A 24,288-nucleotide genomic window follows, 5' to 3' on the forward strand; every position below is an offset into this window, starting at 1 on the left:
AATGGGGGGGTGAAGAGGGCAGGGCCAGCAAAGGAGGTTGCAAGGGTGCACGGGCTGACAGTATCTGGCAGTAACCGCAAGCCAGCACAGCACAGGTGAGTTGATTACCTGTGCAAGCAGCAGGCGGGGAAGCAGGTGATCCGGATGTGCTGCCGGAAAGCTGAACGGTGGTGGGGTGGAGCGGTGGCCAGCCACGGGAGGCTCACATCGGTGACACCGGCAGAAGACTGAGGCAGAACCTGCACGGGAGGGAGGCGATCCGGACATGCTGCATGGACCGCGGGAAAGCTGAGCGGTGGTGGGCTGGATGGCGGGCGGCCGCCTCATCTTCGTGTCCCTCGGCTGGCCTGCAGCCTGGGCGGTGTGTCAGGATGGGCGGGCTGCAGCTACTGCCAGATACCATCCGTCCCCACACACTTGCCATCTCCTGTGGGCGCATCGTTGGAGACCTTCAAGAAGAGATTGGATTGCCATCTTGTCAGAAATGGTGTAGGGTCTCCTGCTTGGCAGGGGGTTGGACTAGATGACCTACAAGGTCCCTTCCAACTCTGGTTATCCATTACCAGGGGGCCCAGCCGGGATGATCACCCTGAAATCATGTCTCCCCACCCCCTCCCCCAAAAATAAGCCCTACTGCTTATTTTGGAGCCTAAAAGAAAACGTGGCTAGGTCTTATTTTCGGGGAAATACGTGTCGTTAATTCTCCTCTTTCTGGGAGCAGGGCTGGCGATTTAATTGTTAAAATTCAAAATGTAGAGGTTGCTGCTGACTTGGCCGTTCCTTGGCCCACGCCGACTGCAAATCTGCAATTCTTCCCATAAACATTCCCGCATGGATTCATCCCAGGAGGCCCCAAATGGCCCTGAACCCTTGAGCCCCTCCGACTGGGACAGCTTCTCCCAGGCGTGAGTCACGCTTGAACTCGCTCCCGGCTGGGTGGGTCACTTGGGGGGGGGGGCTGTCCCAAAAGGGGGCCTAGAAAGGCAACGTGTGTCAACACAAGCCTAGAGGGTCAGGCATTATTTCTGGGAAGGTTCAAAAGGACCTGCTGGAAAAACGAAAGCGGAAGGTTCCACTCTCTCCTGTTGCGATCAGATCAAGGGAAATGGGAGACCCCCCCAACCATAGGCAGTTACGTGGAGGATACTCCTTCGACTTAAAACCCCCATTCATCCAGCCACTCAGGGTCTCTCCCAGCCCCCCAGGCGGCCCAGGCTCTGCCTCACGGCCGCAGGGCCAACTCAAACGACGGAAATTCTGGACTCCCTTTGGAGAGAGCAATGTTGCAAGTCAAGGACTCTGGCTGCTTGACGACGGCTGTAAGCTAAAGACCAGAGTTCTGGGCTCAGTTGAGCCCAGGTAGTCCTTGACATACAACAGTTCGTTTAGTGACCACCCAATATTACAGTGGCACTGAAACAAGGGGCTTAGGACTGCTTTTCCCACTTAACGACCGTTGCAGCATTTCCCCATGGTCACATGATCAAAATTTAGATGCTTAAGAGAGGACTGTAAAGCTCTGTGAAGTGGTATATCAGTCCAAGTGCTATTGCTTCCCTCCTGCCTCTCCTGTTTCCTCCCTCCCTCCCTGTTTCCTTCTTCCTTCCTTCCTCTCCTTCCTTTCCTCTCCCTCCCTCCCTTCCTCTCTCTCTCTCTCTCTATCTTCCTTCTTTTCTCCCTCCCTCCCTTATTCCCTTCCATCTTCCTCCCTCCCTCCCTCCCTCCCTTCCTTCTTTCTTCCTTCCTTCCTCTCCTTTCCTCTCCCTCCCTCCCTTCCTATCTCTTTACCTTCCTTCCTCCCTCCCTCCCTCCCTCTCCTTTCTCCCTTCCCTCTTCCTCCCTCCCTCCCTTCCTTCTTTCTTCCTTCCTTCCTCTCCTTCCCTCTCCCTCCCTCCCTTCCTATCTCTTTACCTTCCTTCCTTCCTCCTCCCTCCCCTCCCTCCTCCCTTTCTCCCTTCCCTCTTCCTCCCTCCCTCCCTCTCTTCCTTCCTTCTTCCTTCCTCTTCCTTCCTTTCCTCTCCCTCCCTCCCTCCCTTCCTTCCTTTTTCTTCCTCCCTCCCTCCTTCCCTCCCTCCCTCCCTCCCTCTCTCTCACTACCTTCCTTCCTTCCTCTCTCCCTCCCTTCCCTCTTCCTCCCTCCCTCCCTCCCTCCCTTCCTTCTTCCTTCCTTCCTCTCCTTCCTTTCCTCTCCCTCCCTCCCTCCCTCTCTCTCCTACCTTCCTTCCTTCCTCTCTCCCTCTCTCCCTCCCTTCCCTCTTCCTCCCTCCCTCCCTCCCTCTCTCTCTACCTTCCTTCCTTCCTTCCTCTCCCTCTCTCCCTCCCTTCCCTCTTCCTCCCTCCCTCCCTCCCTCCTTCTCTCTCTACCTTCCTTCCTTCCTCTTCCTCCTTCCTCCCTCCCTCCCTTCTTCCTTCCTTCCTCTCCTTCCTTCCCTCTCCTTCCTTCCTCCCTCCCTCCCTCCCTCCCTTCCTTCCTTCCTTCCTTCCTTCCTTCTAAAGATCGACTCAGCCTTCCTTCCTTCTGAGGTGGGTAAAATGAGGAGCCAGACTGTTGGGGGCCAGAGGCTGGCTCTATAAACCGCTTAGAGAGGGCTGGAAAGCACTGTAAAGTTGTATGTAAGTCAAAGGACTAGCACTATTCCTCCTTCTCCCTCCCTCCCTCCCTCCCTCCCTCCTTCTTTCCCCTTCCTTCCTTCCTTCTAAAGATCACTCAGCCTTCCTTCCTTCTGAGGTGGGTAAAATGAGGAGCCAGACTGTTGGGGGCCAGAGGCTGGCTCTGTAAAACTGCTTAGGCAGAGCCGGAAAGCCCCGTTGAAGCAGCAGCATACAAGCCTACGGGCTATTGCTACTGCTGTGAAATTTCATTTTGTTGTTTTTATGTAAACTCTTTAAAAAGCTGAAATTCCCTCCTCGCCAGTTAATGCTGGACCTGAGCCCCAGGGTCACACTGCCTTTCTGGTGTTTGTCGGATGCTCCGTGGGGCCTTTACGAGCCCAAGTCAATTTCTGAATCCGGCTGCATCTTCGCTTGGAGTCGCTTCCTTTTAAGGGGATTTTAAAATCTCTTGTGGATGGAGATCAACTATTCCAGCGGAGTCAGGGGTGGAATCCATCGGTGGACCGGTGCCATTAGGAGGGTTTCCAATGATCTCTGCGTTTTAATGGAATTGGGGAATTTTGCATATTGACATGAGATGAGAGCACAGGGCTGCTACAAATGAACAGAGTAGCAGAGTTGGAAGGGACCTTCTAGGTCATCTAGTCCAACCCCCTCGCCCAAGCAGACTGCACCATTTCTGACAGACGGGAGCCCCGTCTCTTCTTGAAAGCCTCCAAGGATGAAGCTCCCACAGCTTCTGAAGGCAACTTCTGTTCCATGGGTGGATTGCTCTCCCTGTCAGAGAGTTTCTCCTTATTTCCAGGGTGAATCTCTCCCTTCCTTCAGGAAGGGAGCAACCAGGATGATTAGGGGATTGGAGACTAAAATATATAAAGAAGGAACTGGGCCTGGCTAGTCTAGGGAAGAGAGAAGGACCAGGGGAGACAGGAGAGCAGCCTTCCAATATTTGAGGGGCTGCCCCAGAGAGGAGGAAGGCGGGTCAAGCTATTCTCCAAGGCACCTGAAGGCCAGACAAGGAAGAATGGATGGAAACTGATCCAGGGGAGATTCAACCTGGAAATAAAGAGGAATTTTCTGACAGTGAGAACAGTCAACCGATGGAACAGAAGTTGCCTTCGGAAGTTCATCGTTTGAGGCTTTCAAGAAGAGACTGGACTGCCATCTGTCAGGAATGGTGTAGGGTCTCCCGCTTGGCCAGGGGGTTGGACTAGATGACCTACAAGGTCCCTTCCAACTCTGATTATCTGTTACTTTTCCCTCTTCCTTCACCTCTCTCTCCCTTCCTTCCTCCCTCCCTCCCTTCCTTCCTTCCTTCCTTCCTTCCTTCCTCCCTCCCTTCCTTCCTCCCTCCCTCCCTTCCTTCCTTCCTTCCTCTCTGCCTCCTTTCTTTTCTCCCCTCCCTCTTTCAGGGCAGCCTCCATCTTGGCTATGGGACATGGGTGATGTCTAGAAAGCCCATTTCAGATAGCGAACCTTGTGTCATCTCAGCTGCATCATCCTTTTCTCCCACCACCAGGATGTTCAGAGAATGGGGGGGGGGGGCATTCCCCCCCCCAAAAAAAGGCAACTCAGTTTTCTTCAGACTGAAGAGGTTTCACTTCTCATCCAAAAAGCTTCTTCAGTTCTGAAGCTTCTCGTTTTCCAAGAAAAAAAAACCCAACAAAAACAAAATCCAGTTGCCTTTTGCAGTAAAATAAATAAAAATAAATAAAAGGCACCTTTGGGACACCCGTGTCCCGGCTGATGGAGAATCTCCGGAGAGGTTCCTCCATCCCAAATAAAAGTCCCGCTTCGACTCTTAACTCATTCCTGCTATTTTCTGCCCACTGGCCTCACGCCAAGTCCAGGGCCTTTGGGACAGACGTGCAGAAAGGGCTGGCGAGTGTGTGTGTGTGTGTGTGTGTGTGTGTGTGTGTGTTGGGAAACATTGGCTCTGAACCGCTGGCGTTGCCTTCCCTGCCTTTGCCGCCTCCCTGACTCCCTGCCACAGCCAAAATAGAACCGGGCAGATGACTTGGGGGCTCCTTCGGCCACAAGGGCTAGAAATAGCTCCAGAGCTGCCATTAATAGACCTGCATTTTAGCCCACAGGAAGCCTGTGTGTGTGTGTGTATGTGTCTGAGGGATAAATGCTTCTTAGAGACATTTATTTCACAAAAGCAACCACTTTATATCACCCTACTTTATTAGTTATTCATTGCTTTGCCCCCCCCCCCCCCCCCCCCCCCCCCCCCCCCCCCCCCCCCCCCCCCCCCCCCCCCCCCCCCCCCCCCCCCCCCCCCCCCCCTTTAACCCCCCCCCCCTCCCCCCCCCAACACCAACCCCAACACACCCCCCCCCCCCCCCCCCCCCCCCCCCCCCCCCCCCCCCCCCCCCCCCCCCCCCCCCACCACTTGCCAACCCCCCCCCCCCATCCCCCCTCTCTCCTAAACATCTGTTGCTAAATTTAAAACAAATGATCCTTTCTTTCTTTCATTCTTTCTTTCTTTCTTTTCCTTCCTTCCTTTCATTTTTTCTTCCTTTGTTTTTCTTCCTTCAGCCATCTATCTTCCTTCCTCTCTCACTTGCTTCCTCCCTCCCTCTTGTCTTCTCTTCCTTTCTTTTTTCCTCCCTCCCTCTTCCTTTCTTTATTTTCCTTCCTTCTGCCATCCATCTTCCTTCCTTCCTCTCCCTTGCTCTCTCCCTCTTTTTTCTTTTCCTTCCTTCCTTCCAGTCTTCCTTCCTTCCTGTCTTCCTTCCTTACTCTCTCCCTTACTCTTTCTTTCTTTCTTTCTTTCTTTCTTTCTTTCTTTCTTTCTTTCTTTCTTTCTTTCTTTCTTTCTTTCTTTCTTTCTTTCTTCTTTCTTTCTTTCTTTCTTTCTTCTTCCTTTCCTTCCATTTCTTCTCTTTCTTTCTTATTTCCTTCCTTCCTTCTCTCCCATACATCTTTCTTTCTTTCTTTCTTTCTTTCTTTCTTTCTTTCTTTCCTTCCTTCCTTCCTTCCTTCCTTCCTTCCTTCCTTCCTTCCTTCCTTCCCTTCCTTCCTTCCTTCCTTCCTTCCTTCTCTCTCCTCTGTTTCTCTCTCTTCTGGAGGGATTGCTCGTGTACATCTTTTGCGGCTGTCCCATCTCTCCTCTTGCATCCCCACAGCTGTGCTAAGAGCACAGATCAGAGCTCCCTGGCCTCCGGAGCCCGGGGGAGGCTATTTTTGCCCTCCCAGAGGCCCGAGGGAAGCCTCCAGACTCTGGGGAAGGCAAAAAACGGCCAAGCCGGAGGTACTGGTAGGCCATTCCCACCATGGCCACGCCCACCCAGCAACTGGGTAGGGAACCGGTTGCTGGGATTTTTGAATCCCATCTCTGGTCCCTTTTTTGAGGGAGATGGGCAGTTCAGAACTTCCACCAAAGTGTTGTGCTCCGCCGACAGCCTGTGGGGACATGCTGGGAGTTACGTGCTGACTCCAGAGCCTCCAGAATCTGGCAGCAGCGAGGCAGAGGAACAAGGGGAGCCTGTTCCCAGCACATGTGTGCTCAGAGCTGCCAGGCGGCAAGAGCAGCTGAGACAAAAGGGGCGACTCGGGAGGAAGGCTTGGAGGTGATTGCCCCTCCCATAAGACACAAAGGAGCAGCAAAGGGACAGGAGCCTTTGCAGGAAGCAACTTTGTTCGTACTGGTCGGTTTGAAACCTGAAGCTCCGTGTTGAATTTGTGCACCATTTGGCCTCGTATAACTAATTGGAAATTTAGTCGTTGGCAGTATTTCAGGGGAGATAAAGGTGGGTGCTGATCAGCCTTATATCCCGAATGACTTTGCCAGACTTCCACGGGACTTTTTACAAACTATTTTGGGACTCATTACAGGCTGTGAATGTCTGTTGAAATAAAGAACAAAGGGTTTGGGTCTGTTAGTGTCTCCATAATCCTTGGTCAGAACACAAAGTTCAGAAATGTGACAAAATAAATAAGTAAATGCATGCATATCCTCTTTTCTCCCCCCCCCCTCTCCCCCCTTGCAGGAGTACAAGCAGAAACTGGCCCGGGTCACCCAGGTGCGCAAGGAGCTGAAGTCTCACATCCAAAGCCTGCCAGACCTGTCGCTGCTGCCCAACGTCACAGGCGGGCTGGCGCCTCTCCCCTCGGCCGGGGACCTTTTCTCTACTGACTAGGACACAAAACGGGGGGGTGGGAGGGAAAGGGGGGGAGTGAGAAGGGTCTGCCTGGCCTGCCCACCTGCCCCAGCACCGGTTCCAGGATGAGGGATCCTCGCAGGCAGCGTCAGCCCGGAAGGGCCGGGCAGCGATCCCGCCGCGTGCGCCCACCTCCACCCGGGGCTGTGGCCCAGTTGGGTGACCGAGGGGGAGGAAGGCGGGCACCAAAGGCACCGCCTCTTGTTTTGGGGGAAAGAGGCGGGGCTGACGGCGTCCTTTCCGGGGGAAATTCTGGCCACTTTCCGGCCAGTCGCCCAGAGGCTTCGAAGATTTTTTTTTATTATTATTTTTCTTTTGAGTTCCGTGTTGGTTTTAATTTTTATTTTTTATTTTCCTGTATTTGACAAAAAAAAAAAAAACACACACCCAACCAAACCAACCAACCCCCAAACTGGATTGTTTTGAGGGGTGGGTCAGTGGCGATTTGGGGGTTGGGGATGAAACCTGTGAGTCAGGAATGGCAGAGGTAGCTGCTTGACGGATCTGCCCCGGGGGCTTTCTTCCCCTCTTCCCTGGGACCCCTGGATCACCTACCTGCCCCCTTCCCCCAGATCAGCTCGAGTGGCCCCTTCCCCTGCTTTCAGCCCTGGGACTCCTATGTGTGTGCGTGCGTGTGTGTGTCAGCAAAAGCCCCTCCTGTTCCCCCTCCCTCACTTTCACAGCTCTCTCCTTCCACGGCATGAAACTGGGGTAAGTGCGTCAGGTTCACATCGACGGGCTTCAGTGAAGCATCTCCCCTGCTCTACAGATTGGGGGGTCTCCAAACTTTAAAAGACTCGTGGACTTCAACTCCCAATATTCCCCGGCACTCATGCATCGCTTCTCATGCCTGGGCCCCTTGCGGCCTGCTTACTCTCTTGCCATCCTTTCCTCTTCTGCGATCTCTCCGCTCTTGGGAGTGGCCGGAAAAAAACAAAAAAAAACTAGGCACGGCTGGCTGGGGAATTCTGGGAGTTGGAAGTTCACCGGTCCTCAGGGTGGCCCAGGTTGGAGATCAACCCTTGCTTTAGGACAGGGGTCCCCAACCACCGGTCCGCGGACCGGTACCGGTCCGCGGAACAAGTCCTACCGGGCAGCTGGTTTGCTGGCGCCGCCATCTTTTTGATGAAAAAGCACTTTTCATCAAAAAGATGGTGACGCCCAGCTGATGCCGGTACCGGGCGCGGCATAAAAAGGTTGGGGATCACTGCTTTAGGAGATCGAAACCCTTTGCTCTCTTTACATGGAAGGGTTGAGCTTTCTGCTTGGTGCCCAGATTCCCCCAAAAAAATATTCCTTTCTCGGGTGGCTGGTTTGGGCGCGAGTCCCCACATTCTACGTCAGCTCAGCCCAGTTTGGCAGACGTGGCCCCGAACGCCTGGCAGTCCCAGGTGGAGAAGGCACAACTTCCAGTGGTCTTTCGAGTCTGGAAGCAAGTGGGGCTGATCCCCTTCGTAGACCCCCCACAGCAGTGAAGAGCCCCCCTTTGTGCACACGGGTGTTCAACCGAGCACGTCTGAATCACAGCATTCCCACTTCCAACCACCCCAGACGGTTCCATCCTTGGTTTCCCAGGCATTGAAATCCACCTTGTTTCCAAGTTGGTCGAGCGGGACCTGTGACGAAGACCCCTTCCCCCCCTCACAACCCCTGCACTGTGTGTGGTCTTTGGGCTCCGATCTGATCCGTCCCCCCCCCATGAGGCATTTTCTTAAACCTGTACATGAATCGATTTAGAGATTTAGAGGGACAGGCTGTCCTTTTAGCTGCGGTATATTCTGAAATGTCTCATAAATATATTTTTGAATAAAGCGGGTGTCATTCGGTGGGCAAGAAGCCGCTTCCTTGCCTCCTTTTTTCCCCCCCTCCTGGAGCCGAAGGGACCCCGGAGACGAAGCAATAATAAGTTTTCAGAATCTAAAGGAAGAATATATTCAACTTTGGCAACTTCAGAGACCTGTGGACTTCAACTCCCAGAATTCCCTGCCAGTTAAAATGGGTGGACTTCAATTCCCAAGATGGTCCAGATTTTGGGAGTTGAAGTCCACCCATTATAAAGGTTCCCTCCCCCCCCCAAAAGGCAAATGGACTTTCTTGATGTTTTCTTGGAAAATGTTTCCCTTCTCAACCAACCAGCTTCTTCGATTCTGAAGGAGCTTCTTAAGGGAGAAGAGAAATGTCTTCAAAGACGAAGGAGGAAAACCCCTCCAAGAAAGTCCAGGTCCTTTTGGAAAAAAGAGCAACTTAGGGACAAAATCTCTGCTCTACTTAAAAGAAGAAAAAGAGAAATATCCCTAAAATAATATAGATACAACATAGAATGAGCTGCCCCAAAGAAGAAAGGGAGTCAATTTATTCTCCAAAGCGCCAGAAGGGAAGAGAAGAAACCCCGAAGATGATTAAGGGACTGGAGGAAGAACTGGGCCTGGCTAGTCTAGTGAAATGAAGGATTTGGGGTGACAGGATAGCATCTGAGGGGCTGCCCCAAAGAAGAGGGAGTCAATCGAGGCATAGAATCAAGATCACGTTTGAGTGTTAAGACCACTTTATGATGCTTTAGAAAGGCCACACTTGGAATCCGGCATCCAGTTTTGGTCGCCACGATATAAAAAAAGATACTGAGACTCTGGAAAGAGTGCAGAGAGGAGCAACTAAAGATGAAAGACCTGGAGGAGAAAATAGAAGAAGAACGGTGGCAGGAAAGGAGGTATCTCTAGTAACGAAGCGAAGGACATGATAGTAGTCTTCCGAGATTTAAGGAGCTACTACAAAGGAGAGATGGTCGAGCTATTCTCCAAAACCCCTGAAGGCAGGACAAGAAGCAATGGGTGGAAACTGATCAAGGGGAGAAGCAACCTGGAAGTAAGGAGGAACTTCTTAACAGTGAGGACAATTAACCAGTGGAACAGCTTGCCACCAGAAGTTGTGGATGCTTCATATCCACTGGAGGTTTTTAAGAGGAATCTGGACAGTCACTTGTCTGAAATGGTGTAGGGCTGTGATAGCGAACCTAGGGCCCGTGTGCAAACTTACCTACGCTGCACATGCAGGCCAGCTGATTTTTGGGCTGTTTTTGGCCTCCCAGAGGCTTTCCTCGAACTCCTGGGAGGGCGAAAATGGCCTCCCCCGGGCTCCAGAGGCCCTCCGGAAGCTGAAAACGAGCACTTCCGGTATTTCCGGCAGGCCCGTTTTTCAGCCTCCCAAGGCTGCAGAGGCTTCCCTCAAGCCTCCAGGAGGGCGAAAAAGGCCTCAAAACAGGCCCAAAATCAGCTGGGAGGCGCAGGTGCCTGCGCAGTGCAGGTAAGGAGGTGCGGGGGTGTTGCGCACACATGTGCGGGGGAGAGAGCACATTGCATTGTGGGTGCCGGCACACGTGCATGCCTCTATAACACACACATGCTTTCGGCACACCACAACGAAAAGGTTCGGCATCACTATTATAGGGTCTCCTGCTTGAGCCAGGGGGCTGGACTAGAAGACCTCCAAGGTCCCTTCCAGCTCTATTCTGAACTGAATTAAATTGGGTATATCTAGTCTGATGAAGAGCAGGATTAGGGAAGACAGGATAGACGTCTTCCAATATTTGAGAGGCTGCGACAGAGATGAGGAAGGGGGGGGGGGTCAAGCGATTCTCCGAAAGCACCTTTGAAGGCCAGACAAGGAATAATGGATGGAAACTGATCCAGGAGAGATTCAACCTGGAAATAAGGAGGAGAAACTTCCTAATGGTGAGGACAATCAACCAGTGGAACTGCTTGCCACCAGAAGCTGTGGGCGCTCCAACACTGGAGGCTTTTAAGAAGAGACTGACGGGGGAATTCTGGGAGTTGAAGTCCACCAGTTCCCAAGGTTGGACAGCCCTGATCTAAACGTTGAAATCCAGCTTTTGGGTGGCCCGTTGAGAGCATTTAGACCAATGGGAGATGGGCCAATACAGGTACTCCTCGACATGCGACCATAATGGAGCCTGCCCACTACGTGTTGCAGTCGTTCAATGAGGCGCATGATTGACTCGCTCAACAACCGCTGTCCCAAAGCTGCTTTTCCTTGCACACACACCCCCCCCAGGTATTTGATGGCCGTGTTTTCTTTCATCCATTTCTGACGTTGGTTCCTTGGCTTACCGCCACAATGGAGCCCGGCATTTTTCTTGCCAAGCGGGACATTTGTGAAGTGAATTTTTTGCTCCATTTTACGACCGTCCTTGCCACGGTGGTTAAGTGAATCGCCCCCATTGTTCAGTCAGTCGTACGGTTGTAAAGCTTGTCAGAAGGTCGCCGGGGGGGGTGACGTGACCCCAGGACACTGCGGCCATCATAAATGCGAGTCATTTGCCAAGCGTCGAACTTTGATCCCACGACCAGGGGGATGCAGCATTGGTCGTAAAACGGTGCCAGATCATCTTTTCAAGTGCCGTTGTGACTTTGAGTGGTCGCTAAATGAACTGTTATAAGTCAAGGACTACCTGTATTGTAGGTTTCATTAAAAAAAATTTCTTTGAGACAAAATTACATGAGACTGAAACCATGGCCTGCCCATTGCAAAGCAGAAACAGATCCTATTTGATCCCCGTTCCAGCTTCCTACAGCAGATTTATTTGTGTCTCTCTGTCTATCTATCAATCATCTATTTTATCATCGGTGTCTTCCATGTATCTCTACCTATCATCTGTCAATCTATCATTTATATCTGTCTATCTATCTATCTATCTATCTATCTATCTATCTATCTATCTATCTATCTATCTATCTTCATGTCTACAATATCTATCTATCTATCTATCTATCTATCTATCTATCTATCTATCTATCTATCTATCTATCTATCTATCTATCTATCTATCTATCATCTATCTGATAGATCTACCATGTTTCCCCGAAAATAAGACCGGGTCTTATATTAATTTTTGCTCCAAAAGACGCATTAGGGCTTATTTTTCAGTTAAATCTTATTTTGGAGGAGATACAGCTCCAAATGCATCCATCTGGCTGGCAATCTTAACTGGGGCTTATTATTAGGAGCATCTTGGAAAATCATGCTAGGGATTACTTTCCAGTTGGGTCTTATTTTCAAGGAAACAGGGTATCTGTCATCTATATGTCATTTATCTTATCTATCCGTCTATATCTGATAGATTTGTCTGTCTCATCTATCTGTCATCTTATCAATCTATCATCTATATCTGTCTATCATCTATCTGATCTATCTACCCCTCATCATATTTATTTTTATTGATTGATTAACTTTTCTACATCTCCCATCTCTCTTAATTGGTTCACAATATGGTAATAAAACAATAAAAACACAGATGCAAAATGGCGTTTAGCACAGAGCTAAAACTGGTTTGGTCATCAGCTAGTTGGGTGCCACATTCTGGAACTGCTCATTAAGAATTGGGGCTGGGGGCTGGTTTGGCATTCCCTCCCCCACCCCACCCTTTTCTCTGCTACCTGTTCTCACTTGGTTTTTTGTCTTTGAGGTCCCTGTGGCCCTGTACAAACACAGATAGCGGGTGTGGGACTGTACAAAAACCCTCTTTGGCTGACCACGTTGTCTGCAGCCAAGCCAATCTGGCTTGGAAACCCTCCTCAGTGGCTTTGTGGAGGAAACCCAGCCAACTCACTCTGAAGGGGAATGTCCGTAGCTCAGAGCTGAAATGAGGGGGGCTTGGGGCTCTCTGAGCTTGGCTTTTTATTTTTTTATTTTTTTGGCAGACATTTCATTACCCAAACTAAGGAACATCACCAGTGTAAATCCCCATTCTCTTCTAGCATTGATGATGTTCCCTAGTTGGGTCATGAAACATCTGCAAGGAAACAGCCAAGCTCAGAGGGCACCAAGGACCCCACAATTCTCCTCCTCCTCCTCCTCCTCCTCCTCCCTGTAAACCCCATTCACTTCTAGCACTGATGATGTTCCCTAGTTGGGTCATGAAACGTCTGCAAAAGGCAACTCAGCTCCTGTAAACCACATAGAGAGGGCTGTAAAGCACTATGAATCGGTATATAAGTCTAAGTGCTGTGCCTATTTCTCAGGAAACTCTACATGCAAACCAATCCAGTGTTCAATCCCAGATTATAAACCGATCCGAGGATCCTTTTTTGGGCAGAAGGAAACACATTCAAAGCCCTTCAAATACAGATGAAGCCGGCTGGTTGATGCTTAGCAGAGGGCCTCCCTACAATGCTTGTGGGTCCAAAGGGCTCCCAGGCTATACAGCCCCTATCTGGACATGGAAACCCTGCAGATGATTTGAGTCCCACGTCACCGGCATCAGAGGCGGTGAATTCAGCCGGTTCGGACCGGTTCTGGAAAACCGGTAGCAGAAATTTTGATCAGTTCAGAGAACCGGCCAATCCCACCTCTGACTGCCCCTGCCAACCCCATCTCTTCTCTGCCTCCCATTGAGTCCCAGCTGATTGGCTGGGTCTCCTTTGGTTGCCCTGCACAGGAGAACGGAGCTGGAAAGCAGGTTTGTTTGTTGATTGATTGATTTAATTTAGATTGCCGCCTATTTGTGCAGGGCAACTCGAGGCGGCTTACACAATGTGAAACCATATTTAAAACAAAAAATAAAAATAAAAAAACAATACAAAAAGAACAAAAAGAATCAAATCAATTAATAAAGTACGATAGAACAAAATCTGGGGTGGGGGTGAAATCACCCCCCAACTCCCAACCAGATGACAAGTTAGTGGGGTGGGGAGGGAATGGGGACTTTGTACTAACCTTCCCCTGCCACGCCCACCAAGCTACGCCCACCCACGCTACGCCCACAGAATCCCACCGCGGATTGCCATGACATCATCGGAAAACACAGGTCGTCCTGAGGTCCTCGCAATCAAGGCCAAAATTTCTGTTGCTAAGCAAGACAGTTGCTAAGTGAATTGCATCCCATATTACGACCGTGTTTGCCACATGGTTAAGCCAATCGCTGCAGTCCTTCAGTGAATCATGGTCGTTAGGTGAACCTGGCTTCCCCTATTGCCAGTGGCAATTCCTAGACACGCTGCTTTCTTGCCCCAGTCCAAGGCACATGTCGCTGGCTTTGCAACTGACAGCTGTCATCCTCCACCTAACTAACTGCTTAGATAGCCAATATAAATGTGCCACCTAACACACACAAACACACACACACACACACACACATCAGTTGCATGAAAAATTGAACATCTTTGTGTGTTTTATTTATTTTTATTTTATTTGGTTTGTCAATTGCTTACAAGATAATAGCTATAAGTAAAAACATAGTTATGAATACATGGATACATATAAGAAAAATAAAAGAAACAATAGGACAGGGACGGTAGGCACATTGGTGCGCTTATGCACGCCCCCTACAGGCTTCTTAGGAAAGGGGTGAGGTCAATAGTAGACAGTCTAAGGTTAAAGTTTTTGGGGTTTGGGGAAGAAACCACAGAGTCGGGTAGAGTATTCCAGACATTAACCCCTCTGTTATTGCTGAAATCGTATTTCCTGCAATCGAGTTTGGTGCGGTTTACCTTGAGTTTGTATCTATTGTTTGCTCTTGTATTGTTATGGTTGAAGCTGAAGTATTGATTGACAGGTAGGACATTGCAATGTATGATTTTATATACTATACTTAGATCGGACCGAAGACGGCCTAGTTCTAGCTTTTCTAGGTCTAGAATTTCCAAGTCTGGTGGCATAAGGTCTTCTGCAACAAGTAGAGCGGAGAACTCTTCTTGTGTGGGTCTTCTGCCTGAGCAAGGGGCTGGACTAGAAGACCTCCAAGGTCCCTTCCAACTCTGTTATTCTCTTATTCTGGTTCCTTTCTCTTCCTGCCAGCTCCAAAGGGGGCTTTGATGGTGTCCGCCTGACGAGGTTCAAAAGCATGAACGAGAAGTGGGCCAGGCGAGCTGGTGGGTCCAGGAAATCTTGCCCAGTGGGATTTTTCCACTCCCCACCTCACTCCCTTGGCTTTGAAGAGGCAAGGCAGAAGCTGGGCCAAAAAGCTCCAGGTCCAGCCACCCAGCACTGAAGAGGAGGAGGAGGAGGAGGAGGAGGAGTTGTTCCAATGGAAAGGAGGTGAAGAATGTCGGGATAATTTATGGGGAGGCAGGGAGGGTCAGGCTGACCCAGCACAGACCTTCCTGTGCTATCCCAAAGCAAGAGGAGCGCAAATATGGACCAAAAAGAAGAGAATATTTGTAGCTCAGTGTTGACCTACGGAGCCTTCCATATTCTCTGAGTTTGGTTGCAGATGTTTTATGACCCAACAAGGCAACATCATCAGTGCTAGAAGGGAGGCGGTTTGTAAAGTGGGGAGAGGAGGAGGACGGCTGTGGTGGTGTCCTTGGTGCTCTCTGAGCTTGTTTTTTTTTTTTATCCCCTTGCAGATGTTCAGTTACCCAATTAGGGATCATCATCAGTGCTGGAAGGAAGGTGGGGGGGTTGCAGAAAGGAGGAAGAGGAAGACTAGCACTGATGATGTTGACTAGTTGGGTCATAAAAGGTCTCAAGAAGAAAACCAAGCTCAGAGAGCACCAAGGACCTCACTGTGCTCCTCGTCTCTGCAAACCCCATTCCCTTCTAGTACTGATGATGTTCCTTAGTTAGGGTCATGAAATGTCTTCAAGAAAACCACCAAGTTCAGTGAGCATCAAGGACATCACAGTACTCCTCCTCCTCCTTCTCCTCCTCCTCCTCCTCCTCCATCATCACCACCACTACCAACCTACCTTTCTTCTAGCACTGATGATGTTCCCTAGTTAGACCATAAAACATCTGCAAGAAAGCAGCCAAGCCCAGAAAGCACCAGGGACCCCACAATCATCATCATCTTCTTCCTCCTCCTCCTCCCTCCCTCCCTCCCTCCTAGCACTGATGATGTTCCTTAGTTGGGTCATAAAATGCCTGCAAGAAAACAGCCAAGCTCAGGGAGCACCAGGGACTCCCCTACATTCATATATGTCTCACGATCATCTCTTTAGAGAGCTTCCCCTCCAAGGAAGAGTCACAGCCAGGAAATGGGCCACCTGGGTGGACCTCTGAAGAAGTCGCTGCAGTGTGATAAGGGCGGGTCCTGCAGATGTGAATTGCTGCCTTGATTGGTGGATGTAAGCGCCAGGACGAGAGGGGGTGGTGGTGCAAGGGTGAAGCCCCCACCTGTTGTGATTCAGACAGGACAACTTGCAAAGGGTGAATTTGGTTGGGCCAGTGGCCAGAGGGCAGCAGCTAGCCAAGGCAATGGTCAGCCCCCTTGGAAGGAGGATCATGCAAGCAATTTCTTTCTCACAGCAGAGTAGAGTAGGATAGGATAGGATAGAACAGGAATAGGAATAGGAATAGAGATGAATAGAATAGAATAGAATAGGAAATAGAATAGAATAGAATAGAATAGGAATAGAATAGAATAGAATAGAATAGAATAGAATAGAATAGAATAGAATAGAATAGAATAGAATAGAATAGAATAGAAATAGAATAGGAATTAGAATAGAATAGAAATAGAATAGAATAGAATAGAATAGAATAGAATAGAATAGAATAGAATAGAATAGAATAGAAATAGAATAGAATAGGAATTAGAATAGAATAGAAATAGAAATAGAAATAATAGAATAGAATAGAATAGAATAGAATAGAATAGAATAGAATAGAATAGAATTAGAATAGAATAGAATAGAATAGAATAGAGATGAATACAATAGAATAGAACAGAACAGAACAGAACAGAATAGGGAATAGGAATGGAATAGAATAGAATAGAATAGAATAGAATAGAATAAGATTAGATTAGATTAGAGTAGAGTAGAATAGAATAGAATAGAATAGAGATGAATAGAGTAGAGTAGAGTAGAATAGAATAGAGATGAATAGAATAGAATAGAATAGAATAGAATAGAATAGAACAGAACAGAACAGAACAGAACAGAACAGAATAGAATAACAGAGCTGGGACCTTGGAGGTCTTCTACTCCAGCCCCCTGCTCAACCAAGAGACCTTATACCATTTCAGACAAATGGTTATCCAATCTCTTCTTAAAAACTTTCAGTGTTGGAGTACCCACAACTTCTAGTAGCAAGCTGTAACCCCCAGCATGTTCCCCCGGGGGAACCCGGGCCCAGAGCCTGGATAAAGGGGTTTCAGGGCAACAAACCAACTTGAACCAAATGATTCCTACCCATTTGCTCCTGGTCGACTGGAATTTGCAGAGTTTTATTTTCTAAGTGGCACCCTTAAAAAAATAGCTTCCCAGCAAAGATAGGAGGTCTAAATTAACCTTCTTTATCTGAAGAAGGGGGTGCAGCTTTTCCTTCCAGCTTGATAGGAGCCAGGCCAAGAGTTCCTCTGAGTGCTCGAAACACAGCCAACTGAATTTCAGATAAGAAAATAGCCAGGGAGAGACAGAGAGAAAGAGAGAGAGAGAGCAAGGAGGAAAGAGGGAGAGAAAGAGAGAAGGGAAAGGGAGGGAGGCAGGAGAGGGACAGAAAGAGAAATGGAGGGAAGGGGAGAGAGAGAAATAGAAAAAGAGAAGGAAAGAAATCATACATTGCAATGTCCTACCTGCTAATCAATACTTCAGCTTCAACCACAACAACACAAGAGCAAACAATAGATACAAACTCAAGGTTAACCGCACCAAACTTGACTGCAGGAAATACGACTTCAGCAATAACAGAGGGGTCAATGTCTGGAATACTCTACCTGACTCTGTGGTTTCTTCCCCAAACCCCAAAAACTTTAACCTTAGACTGTCTACTATTGACCTCACTCCTTTCCTAAGAGGTCTGTAGGGGGCGTGCATAAACACACCAATCGTGCCTACCGTCCCTGTCCTATTGTTTCTTTTTATTCATATCCATTTCATGTATTCATAGCCATGTTTATACTTATACCTGTTATCTAACAATCGATTGACAAAATAAAATAAATAAATAAAATAAAATAAAAGAGAGAGAGAGAAAGAGGGAGGAGTGGGGGAGAGAGAAAGAAACAGGGAGGAGGGGAGAGAGGAAAGAAAAGAGCAGAAGGAGAAGAGAAAGGAGAGAGGAAGAAAGGGAGAGGGAGAGAGAAAGGGAGAGAGAGAAAGGGAAAGAGAGAGAGAAGAGGGGGAGGAGGAGGGAGAGACAGAAAGAAAGAGGAGGAGAGAGAGAAAGAAGGAGGAGGAAAGAAAGGGAGAGAAGGGGGAAGAGAGGGAGAGAGAAAGAAACGGAGGAGGAGAGAGAAAGAAAGGGAGAAGGAAAGAGGAAGAGAAAGAGGGAGGAGTGGGAGAGAGAGAAAGAAACGGAGGAGGAGAGAAAGAGGGAGAAGGAAAGAGGGAGAGAAGGGGAGGAGAGGGAGAGAGAGAAAGAAACGGAGGAGGAGAGAGAAAGAAAGGGAGAAGGAAAGAGGAAGCGAAAGAGGGAGGAGTGGGAGAGAGAGAAAAACGGAGGAGGAGAGAGAAAGAAAGGGAGAAGGAGAGAGGGAGAGAAGGGGAGGAGAGGGAGAGAGAAAGGGAGGGAGGGGGAAGGGAGTGAGAGAGGAAGGGAGACAGGAGGGATGAAGAGGCACCAATGTGTAGCATGGGGTCGGGTGGCAGATGGGTTGTCCCCAATTCTCTTCTTCCTGCAACCCCTTGAGAGCCCAAGGGTGCCCGCTGCCAGTTGCCGCCCTCCCCTCCAGCAAAAGTGGCCAGCAGGAGAGGAGAGATGGAGGGACGGACCCAACCTCTGCAGCCAGGATTGATCCCTTTGAGTTCTGGGATGGCAAACCGGATCGCTCATCCGAGAGAGTCCAAGCCAGGGACCCCTCTACCTTTCCAGGCAAATGGCGGTCCAGTCTCTTCTTGAAAACCTCCAGTGAGGGGGCAGCCACAATTCCAGGAGGCCGGTCAATCCACTGATTAATAATCCAGAAATTCCTCCTCCTTTCCAGACTGGATCTCTCCTTTAATGCGATTCCACCCATTCACTTCTTTATTGCCCTGCCCTCGGGGGCTTGGCACACCAGGACAGAATGGTAGAGTCGGAAGGGACCCTGGAGGTCTTCTAGTCCAACCCTCGGCTCAGGCAGGGAGACCCTTTGCTATGGCTGGACTGGCTGTCCAGGCTCTTCTTAAGAATCTCCACTGATGGAGCAACCACGACTTCTGGAGACAAGAGATTCCGCTGAATAACAGAGTTGGGAAAGACCATGGAGGTCTTCTAGCCCAACCCCGCGCCCAAGCAGAAGATGTCATACTACCTTGGACAAACAGTTGTCTGATCTCTTCTTGAAAACTTCCAGTGATGGAGCATCCACAACTTCTGAAGGCAATTGTTTCACTGATTAATTATTCTCACTATCAGGGAATTCCTCCTTATTTCCAGGTTGAATCTCTCCTTGTTCAGTTTCCATCCATTGTTCCTTGTCTGGCCTTCCGGTGCTTTGGAAAATATCTTGACCCCTTCCTCCTCTCTATGGCAGCCCCTCAAATACTGGAAGATGCTTTCCTGTCTCCCCTGGTCCTTCTCTTCCCTAGACTAGCCAGGCCCAGTACCTGCAACCGTTCTTCGTATGTTTTAGCCTCCAGTCCCCTAAATGATTCTTGATGAATGTATTTTATTTGGAGCATTTGCACCAAAGTCAAATTCCTTGTGTGCCCAATTACACTTGGCCAATAAAGAATTCTATTCTATTCTATTCTATTCTATTCTATTCTATTCTATTCTATTCTATTCTATTCTATTCTATTCTAATTCTATTCTATTCTATTCTATTCTATTCTAATTCTAGTTCTAGTCCTAATTCTATTCTAGTTCTATTCTATTCTATTCTATTCTATTCTATTCTATTCTATTCTATTCTATTCTATTCTAATTCTATTCTGTTCTATTCTGTTCTATTCTGTTCTATTCTATTCTATTCTATTCTTATTCTATTCTTATTCTATTCTATTCTAATTCTATTCTATTCTATTCTAATTCTGTTCTGTTCTATTCTAATTCTAATTCTAATTCTAATTCTAATTCTAATTAATTCTAATTCTATTCTATTCTATTCTTATTCTATTCTAATTCTATTCTGTTCTGTTCTATTCTATTCTATCCTTTTTCTATTCTAATTCTATTCTATTCTAATTCTAATTCTATTCTAATTCTATTCTATTCCATTCTTATTCTATTCTATTCTTATTCTATTCTATTCTTATTCTACTCTATTCTAATTCTAATTCTAATTCTAATTCTAATTCTAATTCTAATTCTATTCTTATTCTTATTCTATTCTATTCCTCTTAGTTGCTCTTCTCTGCACTCTTTCCAGAGTCTCAACATATTTTTTTAAAAGAACATCCTGGGGGTGCCTGGGACTGGGCTGAGCGCCCTGCCTTCTCCCAACCACAGCTCAGGTTCCCCTCTCTTTTTGCATGGCCAGTCATCAGGATGCCTCCAGAGAACAGCCCCCTCCCTCCATTCCCTCCTTCAAACTGGCTCAGAGTCTTGGCAGAGCGGAGGAGTTTTTCCAACAGCTTCCAGTTGCTGAAATAGGAGCCTTCTCCTCTGTCCACCTAGACTGGAATTGGTGCCCCCTCCCCAACCCCTGCAGAGGCTTTTGGGAGAGGAACAGAGGTCAACCATCTAGTTGGGTCTTATAACCTTGATTAAAGCAAGAATTAACAGGAGGAGCTGCTCTTTCCAGACAAACCAACCGGGGCAAAACTGAATTGAATTTGTCAGCAGGTTAGGAAAACCCACCAAGTTTTACTATTCCCTCTCTGTATCCTCCAGATCAAAAACACCCAGAAGGCCAAGGTTTAACGGTGGGGTCCTTGATGATCTCCCAGCTTTCTTATTTTCTTGCAGACGTTTCATTATCTAATGAGGTGACATCATCAGTATTAAAAGGGAGTGGGGTTTGGAGAGAGGAGGAGGAGGAGGATTGTGGGGTCCTTGATGCTCTCTGAGCAGGATTGTTTCCTTGCACAGGTTTCATGACCCAACTAGGGAACATCATCGGTGCTAGAAGGCAGGGTGCGTGTGGAAAGGAGGAGGAGGAGGAGGAGTTTAGTTCCTTGATGCTCTGTGAGCTTGCTGGCTTTCTTGCAGGTTTCATGACCCAACTAGGAACATCATCGGTGATAGATGGGAGTGGGATGTGTGGAGGAGGAGAAGGAAGAGGAAGAGGAGGAGGAGGAAGAGGGGAGGAGGAGTGTTAGATCCTTGATGCTCTCTGAGCTTGCTGGTTTTCTGGCACAGGTTTCATGGCCCAACTAGGGAACATCTTCAGTGCTAGATGGGAGTGGGGTATGTGGAGGAGGAGAGGGGAGGAAGAGGAGGAGGAGGAAGTGTGGGGTCCTTGGTGGTCTCTGAGCTTGGTCCTTTTCATGCAGACATTTCATGGCCCAACTAGGGAACATCTTCAGATGGGAGTCAGGTGTGGTGAGGAGGAGGAAGAAGAGGAGGTCTGTGGGCTCCTTGGGATCCTCTGAGCTTGGTGGTTTCCTTGCATGTTTCGTTAGGTGCAGTGAATCTATCACCTAGTTGGGTTGTGAAATATCTCCAAGAAAACAACGAAGCTCAGAGACCACCAAGGACCTCATAGTCCTTGTCATCGTCCTTCTTCTCCTTCTCCACCCTGCACACCCACCTCCCTTCTAGTGCTACAGATGTGACCTACTTGGGGTCATGGGACTTGGCTGAACAATTGGCTGAACAAAAGGAACCTAAACCATTGTCAGGTGAAAAATAAAAACTTTTTTATTGAGTGATTGCAAAATAAATTCCCATCAGCTCTCCGTCATTTGCAAAGGCAATTGCAAAGCCCCAGAAGAATTGCAGTGCAAGTAAACATCTGACAAGATTAGAAAACTTTGGATGGCTTATAAACAAAAATCTGCCTCTCACCACTCTAAGTGCGTTTGGGGAGGTTGTCAGGTTGGGTTTGCAAATATGTTCTAAGCAGGGTGGGACTGGGCAGCAGCCAAGGGACTTGGAAGCCTCCGCCAAGCTTGCTCTGCAAAAAGCACCCGGGTTCAGGTCAAAAGGGAACATGGTTGGGCTCTAACAACCCCCCAAAAAGAAGGGACATCACGTTCCCTGGAAGCTTGGAAGAGGTAGAGGCACAGAGGTTCTTCCCCCACTTGATACATTCCAGCTGGCCTGGGCTGGGCTCATTCTCCCCCAATCCAGCCCATAAGAATGGCTGTAGACCACCACAGCTAGAAAAGGCTTCCCAAGTGGTCCTCCTTAGTTGGCCAACTGTCCCTGACCTCTTGTATTCATCCTGTAGACCACCAGAGCTGGGAAAAGGCTGGTCTGGATCTTCTCAAGTGGTCTTTAGTTGGCCAACTGTCCCTGACCTCTTGTACTCATCCTGTAGACCACCAGAGCTGGGAAAAGCTGGTCTGGATCTTCTCAAGTGGTCCTTCTTAGTTGGCCAACAGTCCCTGACCTCTTGTACTCATCCTGTAGACCACCAGAGCTGGGAAAAGCTGGTCTGGATCTTCTCAAGTGGTCCTTAGTTGGCCAACAGTCCCTGACCTCTTGTATTCATCCTGTAGACCACCAGAGCTGGGAAAAACTGGCCTGGATCTTCTCAAGTGGTCCTTCTTAGTTGGCCAACAGTCCCTGACCTCTTGTACTCATCCTGTAGACCACCAGAGCTGGGAAAAGCTGGTCTGGATCTTCTCAAGTGGTCCTTAGTTGGCCAACAGTCCCTGACCTCTTGTACTCATCCCGTAGACCACCAGAGCTGGGAAAAACTGGCCTGGATCTTCTCAAGTGGTCCTTCTTAGCTGGCCAACAGTCCCTGACCTCTTGTACTCATCCTGTAGACCACCAGAGCTGGGAAAAGGCTGGTCTGGATCTTCTCAACTGGTTTTTCTGAGTTGGCCACCCATCCCTGACCATCTCTGCCTGTTCGTTCATCCACCCACCCACCCACCCATCATTTGTGCTTGTCTTGCCCATCTCTGGGAGTGTTGCTGAATGGTTGCCAAGCACCTTCCTCGATAAGGAAGCCAAAACATGCTGGGTTGACTCAGAACTAGTAACACAGCTGGAGAAGCACAGGAGCCCAAACAGCAGGCATTCATGGTCAGCCACACCTTAGGCAAGTGACTATCGGCTCCCCGAAAAAGCCAGCCTGATCTTGGTTTGGGAGTGTGCTGGGAGGCAGTCTTCCTTTCCACATCTGTACCCTTTTTCCGTCGCCTTCTCATGTTCCACGTTCCCCTTCCAGCATGGCCGCTGGAGTCCAGTAGGTCCCCGGGATCCAGCTCTCTCTCCAACCCAGCCCTTTTCAAACTTGGTCATTTGATGAGTGGAATTCTGCGCCCGGGATTTGCTGGAAGGGGAATGCTGGGAGTTGAAGTCCACCCCATCCCCAAGGTGGCCAAGGTTGAGAAACATTGCTCTAACCACATTTGCTTGGGGAACGTGGTTCGCAGAGGCTCCAGGCGGGATTCTGGGAGTTGAAATCCATCCCTCTTCAAGATGTTTCTTTCGATAAAACTCTGGAGGTAGTCAAGGCAGGGTTGACCAACAGCCAACAAGCTGATGCTGGCTTCTCTCTGAAGGCACTTGTCATGCCCCTGTTGGAGTCGGACTCTGAGGGAGAGGAGGAATAGCCGACAGGGGGTGGGAGTGTGGCTCTGGTGGCTGTGGAGGAAACTGGGGAAGGGGCACAGGCTGGATGGGCATTCAGAGGAAGACCCAGGACCACCCCCTCTTCATCCTAGGGCACGCAGGGAGGAGAGGATAAGAGAGAAATGTGAGCGGAGTGGCCTATGGGGGAGGAAGGGCCCTGATCCCCTTCATGGGCTGCAGCTGGGAGGACTGTTTAAAAGGACAAACTGTGCATGGCCCAGTGCTGGAAACAAAGCGTGCATTATTCTTGTCAGAGCTTATCTGTGTTTTGGCTTCCTCCCAACTGTGGTTTCTGCATTATCTGGTGGAATTAATCATCCTTGCCTGCTGCAGTAATTCCTTCAGTGTGGTTTGTGTTGGGTTTTTTTTATTTCGAATTTAACTTTGGGTGCGGACTGCATTTACTTCCTCTGTAAACTGTTTTCTTTAAGGGTTTGATTTCCAGCTGAGGATAATTGGACATTGGGGCCAAGTTGGAAGCATTAAAGGAACTTTATACTATTTTTGTCACTTGATTATTTTTGTGTCACGCCCCGGGGTCATCACAGCACTCTTCTGCAAGCCATCATGGGCTTGTGGTCCACCTGCAGCACTTTTCTGATCACATTTGGTGCTTTTAGAGAAAGGGACCCCCTCGGTGGGTCAGTGGACGGACGATGCAACACCTTCCTTCTTTCAAAAATACTTTCTGATAGGCAGTTTGATGAAGGTTTAGGTCAGGGGTGTTCAAACTTGATAGCTTTAAGGCTTGTGGACTTCAATTCCCAGAATTCCTCCTCCAGTCATGTTAGCTTGGGAATTCTGGGAGTTGAAGTCCACAAGCCTTAAAGCTGCCAAGTTTGAAGACCCTTGGTTGACATGCTCTCCAGCCGTGGTTCATTGATGCTCTGCTTCCTAGCCCTTTTCTTCTCCGGTTCTATTCCTGAGCTATTGTAGA

At 48.8% G+C, this 24,288-nt stretch overlaps 2 protein-coding genes across 7 annotated transcripts in view; one reads left to right on the plus strand and one right to left on the minus strand.

The window, feature by feature from the left end:
* The window catches only part of RPRD1B (regulation of nuclear pre-mRNA domain containing 1B), a 50,074-nt gene extending 42,983 nt beyond the window's left edge, over positions 1 to 7,091 (plus strand). The window contains exon 7 of the mRNA XM_087959097.1: positions 6,609 to 7,091. Within this exon, the coding sequence (XP_087815223.1) occupies positions 6,609 to 6,758 (150 nt within the window). The 3' untranslated portion in view covers positions 6,759 to 7,091. The remainder of the gene's footprint in view (positions 1 to 6,608) is intronic.
* Positions 7,092 to 21,435: 14,344 nt separating this feature from the next.
* The window catches only part of TGM2 (transglutaminase 2), an 88,243-nt gene continuing 85,390 nt past the window's right edge, over positions 21,436 to 24,288 (minus strand). For 4 of the 6 annotated variants that reach the window (XM_087959093.1, XM_087959092.1, XM_087959091.1 and 1 more), the window contains one exon: positions 21,436 to 24,288. This exon is cut by the window's right edge and continues 1,591 nt beyond it. The gene's annotated coding sequence lies outside the window, so the exon portion shown is untranslated. The other 2 variants (XR_015748403.1, XR_015748404.1) reach the window with 2 other exon arrangements.

The sequence above is a fragment of the Notechis scutatus genome, chromosome 3 (assembly GCF_049901735.1).
Source record: "Notechis scutatus isolate UNSWTSFEM ecotype Mainland chromosome 3, rNotScu1.2, whole genome shotgun sequence".
NCBI lineage: Eukaryota > Metazoa > Chordata > Lepidosauria > Squamata > Elapidae > Notechis > Notechis scutatus.